The 19202-nt window shown below is 52.0% G+C and overlaps 1 protein-coding gene across 1 annotated transcript; it reads right to left on the minus strand.

Annotated features, from left to right (window-relative positions):
* Positions 1-2693: 2693 nt before the first annotated feature.
* Positions 2694-3470, minus strand: LOC115658816 (growth arrest-specific protein 1-like). Its single transcript, XM_030578267.1, has one exon. It carries the CDS (start codon positions 3468-3470, stop codon positions 2694-2696), a length of 777 nt encoding a protein of 258 aa, XP_030434127.1.
* Positions 3471-19202: the final 15732 nt, after the last annotated feature.

The raw sequence follows: 19202 nt of genomic DNA on the forward strand, positions 1-19202 counted from the left end.
ATATTACAGTTTGTAGGTGACAAGCATCTCTGTTCACACAGGGTCTGATGAAGAACTTTGCAGCCCCTGTTCCCAGTACTGACCCAGCCCCTGCTCTGTGGGCTGGGGAGGGAACAGTGAACCCACCAGCCCACGTTTGCTGTCAGCCCCCAAGAATAACTTCGCTGGGGGAACCCCTGACAAAAAAGCCAGGCTTGGGCACCTGCAATTATTCTACGTCCACTCCCCACAACCCCAGAAGAATTCTAAGGAGATTCAAGATACTCAAACCAATATTGTAACTTTGTTGAAAACTTTTATCGAAATGGTACCAAAAATACATGTTCTAAGGTTGAATTAGAAAAAAGTAAAGATTTTACAGTGACAGGGTTATGCTTATTTTACAACTTAACCTCAGGTTGGCCCCCTACTTTCTGTACAAAATATGTGTGCAGGAAAAGACATTCCAAGTAATATACATATTCACAATGGTTAGCCAAGTCTGGTTGCAGTTGATCTGTGGCTTTGCATGCATTAAAAGTGATGGAGCACCAAGAAGAGAAGGCAGATGTTTTAAAGTGGCTCCAAAACATGAGTAACCAGAGAGTGACCCTTGGACCAGCTCAACCCTATGGCTTGCTCTAGAGTCTATGGATATGTCTACACTGCAATAAAAGACCCACCAGATGGCTGAGGCTGGCCTGGGTCAGCTGACTTTGGTTCCCAGGGCTTGGGCGGTGGAACTGAAGATTCCAGTGTAGACATTTGGGCTCTACAAGCCTGTGAGTGCAGGTAGGTCTCAGATCATGGGCTCCACCCCAAGCCCAAAGGTCTACATTGCTATTTTTAGCCCCACAGCGAGCCCTGTGAGCCTCAATCAACTGACCCAGGCTCTGAGACTCAGTGCATTTGGTTTTTAGTTAAAACAAATTGTGAGCTTCTATAGATGTTAGGTGTAACCCTAAGACTTCCCAGCACACTTGGGGGAGTGGTCGGCATGGCTGGATGTCCCTGTTCTGGCACATCAGGATGTGAGTCACAGAAGAGTATCACTTGTACACCCAGGGTCCAATCTGAAGTCACTGGAAAGCTCAGGCCTACAAGGAAGAAGCATGCTACAGAGAAACAGCTCTTTGCAGTAGAATCCCAGTGGGTGTGCATGGGGGTGTACGGTACCAGAGACTAGGTTTACTATGTAGACCTGCAGGCCTTGGCATGATCACTGTACAGTTATTGTCAGGCTATGGACTCAGGGGAGCAAGAGGAAATAAGAAGTGAAGTGCTCAGCTTGGATGGCAAAAGGACGCTCACATTCACCCTGGGCTATTGGATTCCTCTTTCCCCTATTTCCCTAGGTCTGTGATGGCGAAACAGGGGTCGGGGCTGCTCACCATCAGCTCCCTTCATGCCCTGCCCTGTGGGTCCCAGCAACTAGAAGGCTGCAAGAGCAGGTTTGCCACAGGCTGCTAGTGGGGATCAACCAGGTAATTAGAATCATAGAACATCAGGGTTGGAAGAGACCTCAGGAGATCATCTAGTCCAACCTCCTGTTCAAAGCAGGACCAATCCCAACTAAATCATCCCAGCCAGGGCTTTGTCAATTATTTAGGCTGCCAATACCTCTGTGAGCTAGGAATTATTAAACCCATTTCACAGATGGGGTAAACTAAGGCAGAGAGAGGGCCAGGCCTTATGGACACTGCTAACCTGTGTCTGGAAAATGTGTCTCTGCTAACTCTGTTTTGCTGCCATGTGCTTTGAAAGCCACTCTCAATCTTGGTGTGCGATTTATGTAACTTTGCTTAAATTCACCCAGTGAAACGCTAGAAATAGAATCCAAGCATCCAGATTCCTTATCTTCTGCTCTAAACATTAGACAAGACACTCTCTTCTCAACCCAGTATTGCCAACTCATTGCAAAACTATTGCAAGTCTTGTGCTGTACTTAAATCTGTCATCACTTAAGACTCCAAACTTTCATTTCTTTAATGAAGGAAATGTCTAGCCCTTGTGGCTGGGTGTAAAAATACGACCCTTGAAAGGCTTAAAACCCAAAGGCAAAGAAAAATAACTCCTCATTTTTTAAATCTCACAACTTTTTCTAGCCAGTCTCAACTTATTGGAGCCTGACTCATGAGCCCTGAACAGCTGGGGCAGTGTGGGGCCATCCTCAATTCAGTGCTTTGTAACCAGATGTTTGAAGATTTCCTGGCTTCTGTTAGCCTTAGTATTTGGAATGGAGAGCTCCCCTCTGGGTGAAGACCTGTGTCCCCAGGTATGAACCACACACAAGAGCAAAAATGGGGATTACAGCATTTTCTGATCCCTTTAGTGCCCCTCACACTAACTCCGCCCCTGGAGCTGAGAATTTAGGTGATCAGTACTGAGAACAGACCAGTCCCTAGCTGGGCTCCCCTGGTACTAGTGACCTGCCGCATCTCTTCGCCGGTGAAAGGGCAAATGATGTTGCCGGGGTCCAAGGAAAAGGTCGCATCTCGGCCCCTCCAACCCCTATGGGAACCTCAGCCCAAGGAGAAACGCTGGACAAGCAGCCGGAGTCCCAGCGCCGGGAAAGGCGCCTCTGAACGGGGCCCTCCGGGTGGCTGGCAACCTTGAGTGTCAGCCAGGACCCCTGCTCCAGCTCACGGCAGCCACCTCCGACGCTAGGGGGTCCCTCCGCTCCGATCCCCAGGCCAGGCTACGAGCGGCCCGGCCTAGGGCCAGGAGAGGAGCCGGAGTCCCAGCGGCAGGACTCCCAGGGCCAGGGCGCACCAGGCCGGCGCGTCCCGGGAGCTGCCCCCGGAGCGCACCCAGGCACCGCCCGCGCCCGGCCCCTCGTCCTCTTCCCGCAGGAGCCGCTCCTCGTCCCGGTAGTCCTCGTCCGGGCCCGGCTCGGCGGGCGGCGCGGAGCACAGGCGGCCCATGTTGGCCTTGAGCACCTGGCAGAAGGGGCGCTCGGGCCCGTCGCACACGCAGCGCTCCAGCGCTGGGCCCCCCGGCGCGGCCAGCAGCTGCCCCATGGCTGCCCGGCAGGCGGCCGAGCAGCGCCGCCCGTTGAAGAGCTGCCCGCAGCGGGCCAAGTAGGCGTCCAGCGGCTCCCGGCAGGCGGGCTCCTGCTGGCAGCGGAAGCGGGCGGCCGTGCAGCCCAGGCCGCTGCGCGAGGGCCGGGGCAGGCAGGGCTCGATGGCCGCCTTCAGCCGGCGGCAGCGCGCGTCCTGCCCGCACTCGCAGCGCTCCAGGGCCGGGCCGCTCCGGCTGCGGTTCAGCCGCACCAGCGCCCCGATGCAGTGGCTGGGGCAGCCGCCGGGGGGCTCCCCGCTTCCTGCCTCGGCCCGGCTCAGTACCGGCTCGCAGGCCGCCTGCGACTGGCTGTAGGCGGCGCCGCAGTCCGGCTCGTCCTGGCAGCGGAGCAGCGCTTCCCAGCAGGGCTCCTCCGGGCCGCCGCCGCCAGCGCAGCCCCAGCACAGCAGCAGCGGCAGGAACAGCCACATGGAGCGAACGGCGCCCCGGGCTCCATGCGCTCCAGCGCCTGGCTCCGCCTCCAGCCTGCGCTCCTACCCCGGGGCCAGGCAACAGCTGCCGCCTGCTCCGCAGGGCCGTCCCCAGGTGACTCGAAGGGCCCAGCGCTGGTTCCGGTGGCGGGCTCCCCAGTCCTAGAGCACGTTGGGCTGGCGCAGTCCGGCCCCCGGTTGCGCGCCCCGCTGTCCCGTGCACGGTGCAGTCGGGTGCCCGGTTGCGCGCCCCACTATCCGGTGCACGGTGCAGTCAGGTGCCCGATTGCGCGCCCCGCTATCCAGTGCACGGTGCAGTCAGGTGCCCGGTTGCGCGCCCCGCTGTCCGGTGCACGATGCAGTCAGGTGCCCGGTTGCGCGCCCCGCTGTCCGGTGCACGATGCAGTCAGGTGCCCAGTTGCGCGCCCCGCTGTCCGGTGCACGATGCAGTCGGGTGCCCGGTTGCGCGCCCCGCTGTCCGGTGCCGTAGTGCCCGGTTGCGCGCCCCGCTGTCCGGTGCACGGTGTAGTCAGGTGCCCGGTTGCGCGCCCCGCTGTCCGGTGCAGTCAGGTGCCCGGTTGCGCGCCCTGCTGACCGGCGCAATCGGGTGCGAGGTTGCACGCCCCCACTTTTCAGTGCAGTCAGGCCCCCGGGTGCATGTTCCCCCCGGTTCCGGTGCACTCCGCGTTCAGATCCCCGGTACAAAGTGCAGACGCTGCGCTGCGCTTCTACCATCCCTCTGAGTGAGGGGCGGGAGGAACCCCACACACCAGTGACGGGATCTTTTCCATTCATCTTCCAGGCAGCTGCAGACCCATTGTTCCCTTTCCCCTCCTGTTGCAGCCCCTTCCCAGAGTCCCCTCCATCTCTCCGCCCCCTTCCTCTCTGCTATCCCGGTCTTCCAGTTCCTACAGCTGCCAGTGTGGTCTCCAGGCTTTCCCAAAATGGGGGAGGAAGAGATTCCTGCTAGTCTCTGCAGAAAGGGCTCACTCACACCTTCCTTCCCCCCTGCCCCCATCCTAGTAATCACACAGCCATTCTTGTCATGCCTCAGATGGATCTCTTCTGCTCAGGGGACATTCTTGTCTGGCTAATCTTTCTGCAGCCAACATCAGCTCATGCCCCTTTGCACGGTGCCGGTGGCAGAGGTTGGTGTGGGTTAGGCAGAGGAAGATTTGCTGTGAGGCTCCAGAGGCCAGGAGAAGAGCAAAGGTGGAGCCTCTGGAGTGGAGAGGCCAGCTTGGATGGTTGCTGCCTGTCTTGGTGTGGAGGAGCCAGAGAAGTGGACTGGGAGGGCCCAGTTCCTCCCTTGCTCTGTGCCTTGCGCAGCCACTTAGGCCTGTGCAAAATGCTGCCCAAGCAGAATTCCAGGCGGAGGCAGCCTTTTGCACTAGGGTAAGTGCCCGCGACAGGGCAGTGGTGAGCCAGGCTCAGAGTATCTTTGACTGGGGCAGTGCTGGTGGTGAGTGTAAATTGAGCACTGACTAGCAGGGGGGGGGGCACTAGTTGGCTTTAGGTGGGTTCCGCTGCTCTGCACAAGTTGTTTTACTTTCAGGCCAATTGATTTTTCTGCCCGGTTTGGGGAAATGGCCCTGGCCAGCCTTGCCATGGACCTGAATGGGGAGGGCGGTAGGGCTGGGCTTGGGGGGAGGGATAGAGACGCAGAGGTGTGAAAGTGACTCTGGGCATGGAGAGGGCCATGGTGGTCTGGGGGATTGCTGTGGATGTGGGAACAGAGTGTGAGCATGTCTGTTGTTCGGACAGTTTGCAGGGCTGGGTGTGTAAGAGGTGGCAGTGGCCAGGAGTTTAGCGGAGGGGGAGAGGGGAGACAGGGATACAGGTTTTAATCACTGCAAGTAAAAGGGGTGAATAGCATTTTCTGGGCTGGTTCATTCCCTTTGTCTCCCATGGGCCATGCAGTGAGCTGGTGCCTTTATGGCAGAGAAGATTGTTCACGCCTTGCAGCCTGTCAATAGGGGCCTTTTTCAGATGGCCTCTGTTTTACTGCCATCGCCTTGACAAAGCATACTTGAGAGCCTGCAAAGAAGTGCAGTTCACTCCATTCCACCCAGCCATTGAAATGGAAACGAACCTGATTTCCCCACCCTCTGGGCTTTCAGGAGGCAGGGGGCGGGGGCAGCAGCAGCCCCCAGGATTCTTGCCAGCTGCAGAATAACACAAAGAAGCCTTCCTGATTTCCCTTGGGGAGTGTCCCAGGGAGGAGAGAGGAATGAAGATGGATTCCAGAAACAACCTCCATCCGCCCCCACCCCCCATACATTAAACTAAAGAATCTGGAAGGACAAAAGGTCTGTTCCTGGGAGGTGCTGAGCGCTCTCAGCTTGGGTCCCAAGGGCTCTGTCCGAGATACTGCCACGCCACTAAAGTACAAACTGGGTTGCATTTCCTTTGCTGCATGTATTGCACCCTGAGAGCTTGTCTGCACTGAAAAATTACATTGTGTTAGAACACGGCCTCATGGAGTCATGGTAACACATTCAACACATATTAGCACATGGTGTAGACCCAGACTGTTGTGCTTAACATTGTGGCAACAGGTTGTGGTTAACCTTTAACAAGCAAAGAAGATGTTAACTATGACTGTTCTTGTCTACACTGAGGCCATGTCATGCTAAGGTGTGATTCTAACCTGTTACCTAATGGGTTGCAACCCTGGTGTAGACAAGGCCAAGTTTACATCAACCTAGGGTTTACCTCAATCAGCTAACACGTGTTAAAACTACACTAGGATTTTAGCTGGTGTTAATGTGATTTTTACCTAGTGTTGACATACGGAGAGTTCTAAGCCACGTTTAACATTGTGTTCATTACCATGATTCCTCAAGGTTGTGTTCTAACATGTAGCTGCCCAGTGCATGCAAACTTTCAGGTGTGCTAGGAAGCTTTTGTCAGCATTGATTTGGGATGATCGCTTTACTCATGAATGGTGGAACAATCTCAGGGTATGTCCACACTACAAAATTAGGTCGAATTTATAGAAGTCAATTTTTTAGAAATTGATTTTATACAGTCGATTGTGTGTGTCTCCACTTAAGACCATTAACTCAGCGGAGTGCATCCACAGTACCGAGACTAGCGTCGACTTTCGGAGTATTGCACTGTGGGTAGTTCCTGCAGTCTCCACCGCCAGTTGGAATTCTGGGTTGAGCTCCCAGTGCCTGATGGGACAAAACCTTTGTTGTGGGTGGTTCTGGGTACTTGTCATCAGCCCCCCCTCTGTGAAAGCAATGGCAGACAATCGTTATGTGCCTTTTTTCCAGAGTCCCATCTGCCAGACCCGCTGCCTGCCTGGATGATTGGAACTCAAGCAGGCAGTGGGCTGGTGGATGGAGCCCCAGACTTGTCAGCAGGGGGAGTGAGTCAGCCTGCTGCTGGTCTGGGGCTCTGTCTGCCAGCTCGGGTCCCACTCAGCTGGCAGACCTTGGTGCCTGGATCAAGGCTGCCAGGACAGACATGGCTGTCTTCCTCTCAGAGCACCGAATGGGAGTGACTCCTGGTCATTCTCTTCTTTGAGGCCATGGCTACACTGGCGCTTTACAGCGCTGCAACTTTCGTGCTCAGGGGTGTGAAAAAAACACCCCCCTGAGCGCTGCAAGATACAGCACTGTAAAGCCTCAGGGTAAACAGTGCTGCAGCGCAGCTCCCAGCTACACACATAGAGGATGTGGAGTATGTGCAGCGCTGGGAGAGCTCTCTCCCAGCGCTGGCGCTGCGACCACACTCGGCTTTGAAGTGCAAGTGTAGCCATACACTCAGTTTCATCTCATGGAGATTCAATCCTGCTTGGAATATCATGCAAGCTGGAGGCTTCTGCCTCAGGCTGCTTTCCCAGCCAGCATTACCACATGGTCACACTTATCCCAGCTCCCATGAAGCCTGGACAGTAGTAAGGAGCAGTTCAACTTGTGGAATGACAAATCCAGACCGAAGGTTTGCACTCGGTGGGCCATGTTAAGATTATTTCAGAGTCCTGGATAGTACAGAAGAATATCAGGGTTGAAAGGGACCTCAGGAGATCATCTAATCCAACCCCTTGCTCAAAACAGGGCAAATCCCCCAGACAGTTGTTTGTTTTTGTTTTTTTACTCCAGTTCCCTAAACGGAACCCTCAAGGACTGAACTCTCAACCCCAGGTTTAGGAGGCCAGTGCTCAAACCACTGAGCTATCCCTCCTCCCATAGCATTAGTCTCTATGAAAGGCTTCATGAAAATTTCCCCTCGCCCCTAACAAAAAGGTTAATTTATCAGAGCAGCTGAAAGGGTAAGGAACCCGGGACCATAACTGAGAGAGCTTCCGTATTATTTAACTCATAATTGTTATAATTCAAAGTAAAATTTCACAGCGTGGTCTGTTCTAGGACTAAAAATGCAGGAGGAGAGTCAGAAAAAGGAACAGCGACCTGTTTCCATCCAGTTTTGAATGAGGGACGTTTTGTGTGTTCGGTGAATGTGATAACCACTACACGGCTTCTCTTTTTTTGCCGCAGGCTTTGCCAAATGCACAGGAATGTTTTTTCTAGCTACAAAAGCTACCTAATGCAATGTCTATATCTATGGCCTTCCTGCTCACAAAGCAGTCATGCCCCACCCAAGGCTGACAAAGCAGCCTGGCTCAGGCAGGATTGCTAGTGAGGCATGATACTTTTGCCGTTAAGCAAACCAATTCTTTCCTGGTCTCTGCCACTGAACGCTTCCATGCATTATGCTGTGCCCGTGACTGATGAGCTCGGAAAACATCATCGCAAGTGTGTTTTTTTCGCCTTCTAATCTGCGATAACCTCAGGGACGGAGATGATAGGGGGAATGTAGAAACATTCTGGGGGGACTGCATGGTCATCTGTGCTGCTGAGTTCACCATGCTGGCCAAACAGGAAATGAAATTCAAAAGTTCCCGGGGCTTTTCCTATGTACCTGGCTAGTGCATCTGGGTTCAAAGTGCTGTCCAGAGTGGTCACAATGGAGCACTCTGGGAAAGCTCCCGGAGGCTAATACCATCGAATTGCATCCACGTTACCCCAAATTTGACCCAGCTATGTCAATTTCAGTGCTAATCCCTTCATCGGGGAGGAGTACAGAAATTGATTTTAAGAGCCCTTCTAAGTAAAAAAAACAAAACAGCTTCATTGTGTGGACAGGTGCAGGGTTAAATTGATGTAATGCTGCTAAATTCAACCTAAACTAGTAGGGTAGACCAGGGCTCAGATTCATGACTTCTACAGCTCCAACTCATCATACATTCTGGATGGATTTTACAGGAAAACTATTATAGAAATATCATGAAGAATTATTTGCAATGCTACTAGTCCTGTTCTTTCTATCCTTCCTTCTATAAAATTACTTCAGGACAGTGAGTCCAACCTTTCAGGCCTCGACTTGGGGGTTGTGGTGGAAATTCAGCTGAACATGAGCTCCCAGTGTGATGCTGGGATGCATAAACAGGGGAATTTCAGTTAGGAGCAGAGAGGTTATTTTACTTTTATATTTGGCACTGGTGCAACTGCGGCTGGAATACTGAGTCTGGTTCTGGTGCCTGCAGTTCAAAATGGATGTTGAAAAATTGGAGAGGGTTCAGAGAAGAGCCACGAGAAAGATTGAAGAACCTGCCTTATAGTGTTAGACTCAAAGAGTTCAATCTATTTAAAAAAGGTTAAGGGGTGACTTACAGTGTGTGTGTGTGTCTATCTGGAGAATAAATATTTGATAATTGGCTCTTCAGTCTAGCAGAGAAAGGTCTGACATGATCCAGTGCTTAGAAGTTGAAGCTCGACAAATTGAGAATGGGAATAAAGCATTTTTTAACAGTGAGACTCATTAACCACAGGAACAAATTAGCAAGGGTCAGGGTGGATTCTCCATCACTAGCAATTTTTAACTCAAGACTGGATTTTGTTTCTCAGAGCTCTGCTCTAGGAATTATTTTGGGGAAGGTCTGTGGCCTGGGTTATACAGGAGGTCAGACTAGATATTCACAATGGTCCCTTCTGGTCTTAGAACCTAGGACTCAATTCTAAGTAACACCTTTTACGTGAAATCGCTTTTCCATGTATGATGTTGGCAGGATGTTAAGGTCTGATATTTTATGATCTATGGCACCAAAGTTAAAAGTCCCTGAAAGCAGAAGGAAGGATGGACCAGCCTAGGAGTTGGGAAACCTGGGTTCACCCCAGTTCTACCATGGTCACTTAGACACTCTGTGCCTTAATTTCCCATCTGTAAAATGGGGCAACAGCACTGTCATACTTCACAGGGGTGTTCAAGGATAAATACATTAGAGATTGTGAGGCATTAGATACTACAGTAATGGAGGGCCGTATAAGTACCACGGTAGACAGACCTTTCTGATTGTATAAAGAGCTTGGATAAGTGATGAGATATTGGATCTGGAATCTGTCACTGAACATTACATGTCCTGGGTCTCAGGTGAGTGTAATTTTGGATGATGATAAGGGGAATCTCAAATCCCTGTGAAAAAAGGAACATTTAGCTGGCAGCTGGTATCTGTTTTCAAATGGCAGCAGCTGGGATACACCAGGGGCTTGCAGTAGTGGAGCTATGCTGATGGCTGACATCAGGGCAAATCTCCCATCTAGACAAGGCCTGAAATAAATGGAAATGTGCTGTATTTAATATCTGGTCTCAGCTGAGTCTTTGTTACACACACCCATGCATTTTTGGCAGGGTTAGTACAGAATCTTTACACTTCAAGGAGCCAGTTTTGCAAACCAGCCCCAAACAGTACTTTGCATGGAGTCAGTATGGGTGTGGCTGACCTGAGCCCTGGTCTACACTATGGGGTTAGGTTGAATTTAGCCACGTTAGGTTGATTTTATGACCTAACCAACCCCCCAGTTCACAGTTACACAACCAACCCAGTTCAGTCGACCTAAAGGGCTCTTAAAATTGACTTCTGTACTAATCCCTGGCGAGGGGAGTAGCACTAAAATTTGGGGTAGTGCAGACACAATTCAATGTTATTGGCCTCCAGGAGCTATCCCAGAGTGCTCCAATGTTAGTGCTCTGGACAGCACTTTCAACTCTGATGCACTTGCCAGGTACACAGGAAAAGCCCGGGAACTTTTGAATTTCATTTCCTGTTTGGTCAGCATGGTGAGCTCAGCAGCACAGGTGACCATGCAGTCCCCCCAGAATCACAAACAAGCTCCAGCATGGACCAAACGGGAGACACTGGAGTTGATTGCTGTATGGGGAGAAGAATCTGTGCAGGCAGAAAAGAAGAAATGCTAATATATATGCCAAAATCGCACAGGGCATGGTGCACAGAAGCTACAATGGACACACAGCAGTGCTACGTGGAAGATAAGGAGCTCAGGCAAGCCTACCAAAAGACAAAGGAGGCAAACGGTTGCTCTGGGTCAGAGCTCCAGACATGCTGCTTCTATGATCAGCTGCATGGCATTCTAGGGGGGAACGTACCAATACCCCACCACTGTCTGTGGACACCTGCAAGGGGGGAGTCTCATGCAGCAGGGAGGAGGATTTTGTGCAGGAGGAGAATGCGCAGCAGGCAAGCGGTGAATCCGTTCTCCCCAGCAGCCAGGACCTTTTCATCACCCTGTAGTCAAGGCGGGATCCCTGACCCTGAAGGCAGAGAAAGCACCTCTGGTGAGCACACATTTGTAACTACAGTACAGGATTTAAAAGCAATAGTGTTTAATGTTTGATTTGCCCTGAAGACTTGGGATGCATTCGTGGTCAGTACAACTACTGGAAAAGTCTGTTGTGTCTGGGGAGTGAGTAGGAATCCTCCAGGGACATCTCCATGAAGCTCTTCTGGAGGTACACTGAAACGCTTTGCAGAAGGTTTCTGTGAAGGGCAGCCTTATTCCGTCCTCCATGGTAGGACACTTTACCATGCCAAGCCAGTAGCAAGTAGTATGGAATCATTGTAGCACAAAGCATGACAGTGAATGGTCCTGGATTTTGGTCATATTCAAGCAACATTCAGTCTATATCTGTGTTAACCTCAGGAGAGTGATATCATTCATGGTCCCCTGGTTGAAATAGGTGAATTTTTGTAAGGAAACAGTAAAAGGAGCCTGTTCATGCTGGGCTGTTTTCACCTGGCTAAAAGGGATCGTCCCTCAGAATAGCCATACAGTGAGGGGCAGGGTGAAGGGATCATCTCAGAGAATAGCCATGTGATGGGGTGGGGGGAGGTGTATGCTGCACATCCACCCGAAAACCTCAGCCCCTCCTTTTAAATGGCAAACCCAAATGGCATTGCTTGCTATGGGAAAGGAGGGCACTGCAGTTTGAAACCATTCCCACATGTTATGAAGGTGTTAGAAGCTAACCCCATGTACCCTTTGGCTTACCATGGCTGCCTGGAAACCAAATTCTGTTTCCCAACCATGTGTGATGTGTCACCATACCGGCAGGCGCTCAATATAAAAGGCAAAATATGACCTTGTACGTAAAGCACATGTGCTGTCTGCTGTGAATTGCTTGATTCACTGTGAAAAGGTCTCCCTTTTGTTCTCAGAAATGTATCATCTTAAATTTTACTTTCCCTTTTTATCCCTTTGCAGGTGCAAATGTTTCTACGCACTCCCCCTATCATCTCCATCCCTGAGGTTATTGCAGATTAGAAGGCAAAAAAACTGCACTCACGATGACATGTTTTCCAAGCTCATGCAGTCCTCCCGCACTGATAGGGCACAGCTGAATGCATGGAGGCATTCAGTGGCAGAGTCCAGGAAAGCATTAAGTGAGCATGATGAGAAGAGGCAACATGCGATGCTGAAGCTAATGGGGGAGCAAATGGACATGCTCAGGTTTCTGGTGGAGCTACAGGAAAGCCACCAATAGCACAGACCACCACTGCGTCCACTGTATAACTGCCTGCCCTTCTCCCCAAGTTCCATATCCTCCTCACCCAGATGCCCAAGAACGCCGGCGGGGGAAGGCTCCAGGCACCCAGCCACTCCACTCTAGAGGCTGGCCCAAGCAACAGAAGGCTGTCATTCAAACAGTTTTGATTTGTTGTGTGGCTACAATAAGCAATGTGGCCTTGTCCTTCCCTCCATCCCTCCTCTCCCACCCCACCCCACTAAGGCTGCTTTGTCAGTTATCTCACTTTTTAAAAAATTAATAAAGAATGCGTGGTTTCAAAACAATAGTGACTTTATTTCCTTTGCCAGCTGTGATCAAAGGGGGGAGGGTGGTTGGTTTACAGGGAATCAAAATCAACAAAGGGAGTGGGTTTACATCAAGGAGAAACACACACAACTCTCACACGGTAGCCTGACCAGTCATGAAACTGGTTTTCAAAGCCTCTCTGATGCGCAACGCTTCTTGGTGTGCTCTTCTAATCGCCCTGGTCAAAGGCGGCAGGTTATATATGTTTGTGGTGCTCGGACACCAGGAATATTCTGAGGGCCCTGCTCCAGCAATATTTGGAGCTGGGTCTCTCCCCCAGCCCTGCCTGGATCAGGCCCCGGCCCCCGCAGGCCTCCCCTTCCCTCCCCCCTGCGTCCCTGCCTGAAAGAAAGCAGCGCGACGCCTCTCCCGTGCCTGCTTGTGCTGTCGGAGTAGCACATTCCTAGGCGGAGCGGCTCCCGGCAGTAACTGCTGTCTGCTGCCCCAGGGACCTAGCGCCCCCCATTCCCTAATGGCAGGGCAGGCTGCCTTCACCCTGCCCTTCCGCCCTAGCCCTGAGCTTCTCCAACGCCCCAAATCCCTCAGCCCCAGCCAGAGCCCTCATCCCCCTGCACCCTAATCCTCTGCCCCAGCCCTGAGCCCCCCCACATCATGAACCCCTCATCCTCAACCCCAACCCTCATCCCCCTGCACCCTAATCTTCAGACCCAACCCTGAGCCCCCCTGCATCATGAACCCCTCATCCTCAGCCCCACAGCCCTCACCCCACACCCCAACCCTCTGCCCTAGCCCTGAGCCCCCTCTTGCATCATGAACCACTCAGCACCAGCCAGATCCCTCACCCCCCTGCACCCTAATCCTCTGCCCCTTGTGATCCACCAGTGCTTGCAGACTATTGAGAAGTACCCCTTGCGGTTTACGTACTGGTTAGTAAGGTGGTCCAGTGCCAAGACAGGGATATGAATTCTGTCTATTGCCCCACAACAGTTAACAACAGTTAGGGAACCCCATTGCAGCAAAGCCATCCACTAAGACCTGCACATTTTCCAGAGTCAATACCCTTGATAGCAGAACACCAGTGATTGCATTGGCTACTTGAATCACAGCAGTCCCCACAGTAGATTTGCCCACTCCAAATTGATGTGCGACTGACTGGTAGCAGTCAGGAGTTGCAAGCTTCCACAGGGCTATCACCACTCGTGCTTCTCAATTGTCAGGGCAGCGCTCACCTTGGTATTCCTGTTCTTCAGGGTGGGGGAAAGCAACTCACAGAGTTCCAGGAGAGTGGCCTTACACATACAAAAGATTCACAGCCAGTGGGAATCATCCCATATCTGCAACACTATGTGGTCCCACCTGTCTGTGCTTGTTTGGCGGGCCCAGAATCAGCATTCCACTGTATCAACCAGCTCCATTGCCACTATGATGTCCCAATTGCCACATCCCGTGCTTTCAGGAACATCTGTGTTCATGTCCTCCTCACAATCGTCCTCGTGCTGGTGTCTCTTGGGCCGGTTTTGCACATACTGCAGTATAATGCACCTGGTGTTTACAATGCTCACAACAGCAGTGGTGAGCTGAGCAGGCTCCATGCTTGCCATGCTATGGTGTCTGCATGGGTAACCCAGGAAAAAAGGCACGAAATTATTGTCTGCAGTTGCTTTCACTGAGAGAAGGAGGGGAAACTGACAACATGTGCCCAAAACCTATAAACTAGATACCATTAACTTGGGTTTGAACAGAGACTGGGAGTGGCTGGGTCATTAAACGTATGGAATCTACTTCCCCATGTTAAGTATCCTCACACCTTCTTGTCAGCTGTCTAAAATGGGTTATCTTGATTATCACTATAAAAGTTTTTTTTCCTCCTGCTGATAATACCTTTTTATAAACATACAGCTAAGGGTAGCATAAAATCCCTCTTTACCCTGTAAGGGGTTAATTCCTCTTTTACCTGTAAAGGGTTAAGAAGCTCAGGGACCCTAGCTGACACCTGACCAAAAGGACCATTGAGGGGACAAGATACTTTCAAATGCGGGGGGGGGGGGGGGGGAGGGGAGGGAACAGGCTTTGTCTGGCTGTTTTGTGTGTTTTTTGACACAGATCAAGGAAGCAAGCAATCCAGCTCCTATAAAGTTAGTAAGTATTTAGAAAGGAAATGCTTTAGTTTACTTTTATTTTGGCTTGTGTTTTCCTTTGTGTAAGAGAGAGGTGTATGCCTGGTTTTGTAACTTTAAGGTTTTGCCTAGGGGGAAGATCCTCTGTGTTCTTGAGTCTTTTGTTATTCTGTAAAGTACTTACCTTCCCGATTTTACAGAGGTGATTTTTTAACCTTTTCTTTAATTAAAATTCTTCTTTTAAGAACCTGATTGATTTTTCATTGTTTTAAGTTCCAAGGATTTGGATCTGTGTTCATCTGTACCAACTGGTGAGGATATTATTCTCAAGCCTCCCCAGGAAATGGGGTGTAGGAGCTTGGGGGGATATTTGGGGAAGGTAGGGCTCCAAGTGGCCCTCCCTAAGGGTATGGCTACACTTACAGTTTTGCAGCACTGGTAGTTACAGCTGTGTTCGTACAGCTGTGTAGGCCAGCGCTGCAGAGTGGCCACACTGACAGCTACCAGCGCTGCAGTGTGGCCACATTTACAGCACTTGCAGCGCTGTTGGGGGCGGTGCATTGTGGGCAGCTATCCCACAGAGCACCTCGTCCCATTTTGGCGCTGTGGCTTGTGGGAAGGGGAAGGAAGTGCGCGGGTCTTTCCGCTTCCTGTTCCAACGCCCCGTGGTGCTTTGCTGCACATTCCGAGCAGTTTGGCGGCATTGTGAGTCTGCAGTGCGATTTCTGAGATTTCTGTTACAAATGGAGCCTGAGCTGCTGAGGACCTTGCTGATGAATGTTGCCAGCACATCACGCATGGCAGTGGAGCTATTCCTTCAGCTGCAAAGTGACAGTGAGGAGTCAGACGATGACATTGAAACGCCTGACGCTCAAGACACTCAATTGCTTGTGGCAGTAACAGACGTGCTCAGCACCGTGGAACGGCGCCTTTGGGCTCGGGAAACCAGCACTCAGTGGTGGGATCACATCGTCCTGCAAGCCTGGGATGATGAGCAGTGGCTGCAGAACTTTCGGATGAGAAAAGCCACTTTCATGGCACTGTGTGCTGAGCTCGCCCCTACCCTGCAGCGCAGGGACATGAGATTGAGAGCTGCCCTGCCAGTGGAGAAGCGGGTGGCTATTGCAATCTGGAAGCTGGCAACTCCAGACAGCTGTCGATCGGTGGCAAACCAGTTTGGAGTGGGAAAGTCCACCGTTGGAATGGTGCTGATGCAAGTTTGCACAGCCATTAATCGCACCCTGTTAAGAAGAACTGTGACTCTGGGGAACGTGCAGGACATTGTGGATGGCTTTGCACAAATGGGTTTCCCTAACTGTGGAGGGGCAATAGATGGGACGCATATTCCTATTCTGTCACCACCGCACCTGGCATCCGAGTACGTTAATCACAAGGGGTATTTCTCCGTGGTTCTGCAAGCACTTGTGGATCACCGTGGGCGTTTCACTGACATTTACTCAGGATGGCCTGGAAAGGTGCACGATGCACGCATCTTTCGGAACAGTTCCCTGTTCAGGAGGCTGAGGGCCGGGACTTTTTTCCCAGACCGGAAGATCACAGTAGGTGACGTCGAAATGCCCACTGTGATCCTTGGAGACCCCACTTACCCCTTAATGCCATGGCTCATGAAACCGTATACAGGGAAGCTTGACAGGAGCAAGGACCGGTTCAACTACAGGCTGAGCCGGTGCAGAATGACTGTGGAGTTTGCTTTTGGCCGTTTGAAAGCCCGCTGGAGGTGTCTTTATGGGAAGCTAGATTTGGGGGAAAGCAGCATCTCCACTGTTATATCCGCGTGCTGTACCCTCCATAATATTTGTGAAGGGAAGGGTGAAAGATTCAGTGAGGAATGGACCTCCGAGGTTCGACGCCTAGAGGATGAATTTGCACAGCCAGAGAGCAGGGCTACTAGGGAGGCCCAGGAAAGGGCTTCAAGGATTAGGGATGCTTTAAGGGAGCAATTTGATGCTGAGAGCCAACAGTAATGTTTGGTGCCTTTGCTGTGCTTTGTTCTACCTTGGGGTACAATATTTACCACTTCCTGCAATAATAAAACGTATTGTAAAAGCCATAAAATCCTTTATTCAAAGTACAGTACATAAAAGGCCAGGGGGATTAGGGTGGTGGACTGTACATTCAGAGGTTTGAATATGTCCTGTTTTGATTACTGTTCAATGTCTGCTGCACTTCAGGATTACTATGCTGCAGGGTAATGGGGGTGGAGTGCACAGGGTAAGAATTATAGTTATCAGGGCTGGTAGGTGATCGTACAGGTGTTGGGGGCAGCTGGGGGTAATAAGAAACTGGCTGCTGGAGAAAGGTGTTTTGTGCAAATACTGGGGAACAAGAAAGAGAGCTTTGGGAGGGGTGTGGGTTACCACGGTACAGATCTGCCTGCATGGCTACGAGAGACTCGAAAGACTCAGTTTGGCGAGCCAGGAGGCTTATCATCGGCTTTGAGGTTTTTTTGATAGCCAATTCCTTTCTCCTGCTTTCTGTTTGCCTCCAGTCATACATTTTCTCTCTCCATTCATACATTTTCTCTCTCCATTCCTGCGTCTTCCTACTTTCTCTGTTGTAGTGAATCATAACTGCTTTGATCAATTCTTCTTTTGATTTTCTGGGATTTTTTCTCAAGTTCTGCAACCGACATGAGGCCGGTAATCCGGCTGCATTAGTCAAGGTCACTAAAAAAACCATAGATAGAAACATGTAATACACAGAGGCTACATTGTTTATTATCACACAGTGAAGGAGTTTTTAGACTTTTTGTAGCATCCTTCCCACGTACCTCACATAACACAGAGAGGCCAGGGAAGCTAAGGCATGGCGAACAATGGGATGAGTGTTTCTGCCCTGAGTGCACCTGGGAGGGGGAATTGACCGATGGGTCACTGGGGTTTATCTGCACTGGGTACAGGAGGTAGCTGGTGTCCTTCACAGGGGACAGTAGTGAACAGGAAGGTGGCGAGCTGCTGGCGGGGGGTGGGGCGGTTCACGTAACTGCCGGCCTGCTGGTGAGGGGGGGGGGGGGAAACGTACAGCTGTGCTGGTTGCCTGCTGGGAAGGGTGGGGAAAAAACGGAGGGCACCGCGGGGCTGGCTGCCTGCTGGGAAGGGTGGGGGAAGACCGGAGTGCACCGCGGGGCTGGATGCCTTCTGGGGCGGGGGGGAGACCGGAGTGCACCGCGGGGCCGGCTGCCTGCTGGGAGGGGGGGGGGAGACCGGAGCGCACCGCGGGGCTGGATGCCTGCTGGGGGTGGGGGGAAAGACCGGAGCGCACCGCGGGGCTGGATGCCTGCTGGGGGGGGAAGACCGGAGCGCACCACGGGGCTAGCTACGTGCTGGGAAGGGGGGGGAAGACTGGAGCACACCGCGGAGCTGGCTGCCTGCTGGGAGGGGGGGTTAAGACCGGAGCGCACCGCGGGGCTGGGGGGGGAACGTGAACCTGGTGCCCTGCACTCAAGTATCCCTAAATTCTCAACAGGGTTTCCTACTGCCAGATATATCACTGCTGCGTGTTACCTGGGAAGAGAGGGAGGGTCTTCTACAGCAATGTGGATTCCGCCCTGGCCCCTATGCAGCTTGCCTGTGTGCAGCCATGGTCCCCCCACCCCTCGCTGCACAGTGGATCGGACGAGTTAGCCTGACCGGGACAAGGACCACGGTGGCTCTCCCGATAAACTTGAGAAAGCACATTGCCCACGCTCTGGCTGCAACTTTTCAAGAGATTACCGAGGCAGATTACAGAGACGTGATAGGGCAAATCAATGGGCTATTCCACGTTTAGGCATGCATGCAGGCAGCCATAACCCAAACCCTCCTCTCCCAAAACATAAAAATCTGCTTACCCCGAGCACATTCCTCAGCTTCTTCCTCACCAGCAACTTCCAGCTGCTGCAACTGGCTAGTCTCCTCCTGGCTTGAGAAGAGCTCCTGGCTGCATGCCTCCTGGGACTCCGAGGTGTCTCCCTGCACGCCAGTAGCCTCACTGTCGGCTTCCTCTGCACCCTCCCCCACTTCTCCCTACTCTGAACTCTCCATTGTGCTATTCGGATTGGCAGTGGGGTCACACCCAAGTATGGCATCCAGCTCCTTGTAAAAACGGCAGGTTGTGGGGGCAGCTCCTGAGCGGCGATTTCCCTCACGGGCTTTGCAGTAAGCACTCCTCAGCTCTTTTATTTTGACCCTGCACTGCAACGCGTCCCGTTCATGGCCCCTTCTCAGCAAGGACTGCGATATCTGCCCATAGGTATCATAATTTCTCCTTCTGGAGCGCAGCTGTGCTTGCACAGCTTCCTCACCCCAAACACTGATGAGGTCCTGCAGCTCGGAATTGTTCCATGCTGGGGCTCGTTTGGGGCGTGGAGGCATGGTTGCTGATTGATTGAATGATTGATTGCACTCCACACCTGGCTGAGCAAACAGGAAGGGGATTTTTAAAATTCCCGGGGCATTTAAAGGAGGGGTCAGCT

Source organism: Gopherus evgoodei, chromosome 10 (genome assembly GCF_007399415.2).
Source record: "Gopherus evgoodei ecotype Sinaloan lineage chromosome 10, rGopEvg1_v1.p, whole genome shotgun sequence".
NCBI classification, from domain to species: domain Eukaryota; kingdom Metazoa; phylum Chordata; order Testudines; family Testudinidae; genus Gopherus; species Gopherus evgoodei.

What these genes read in the sequence shown, in the direction of transcription:
- LOC115658816 (XM_030578267.1), bottom strand. Translation starts at nt 3,470, where the DNA reads ATGTGGCTGTTCCTGCCGCTGCTGCTGTGCTGGGGCTGCGCTGGCGGC.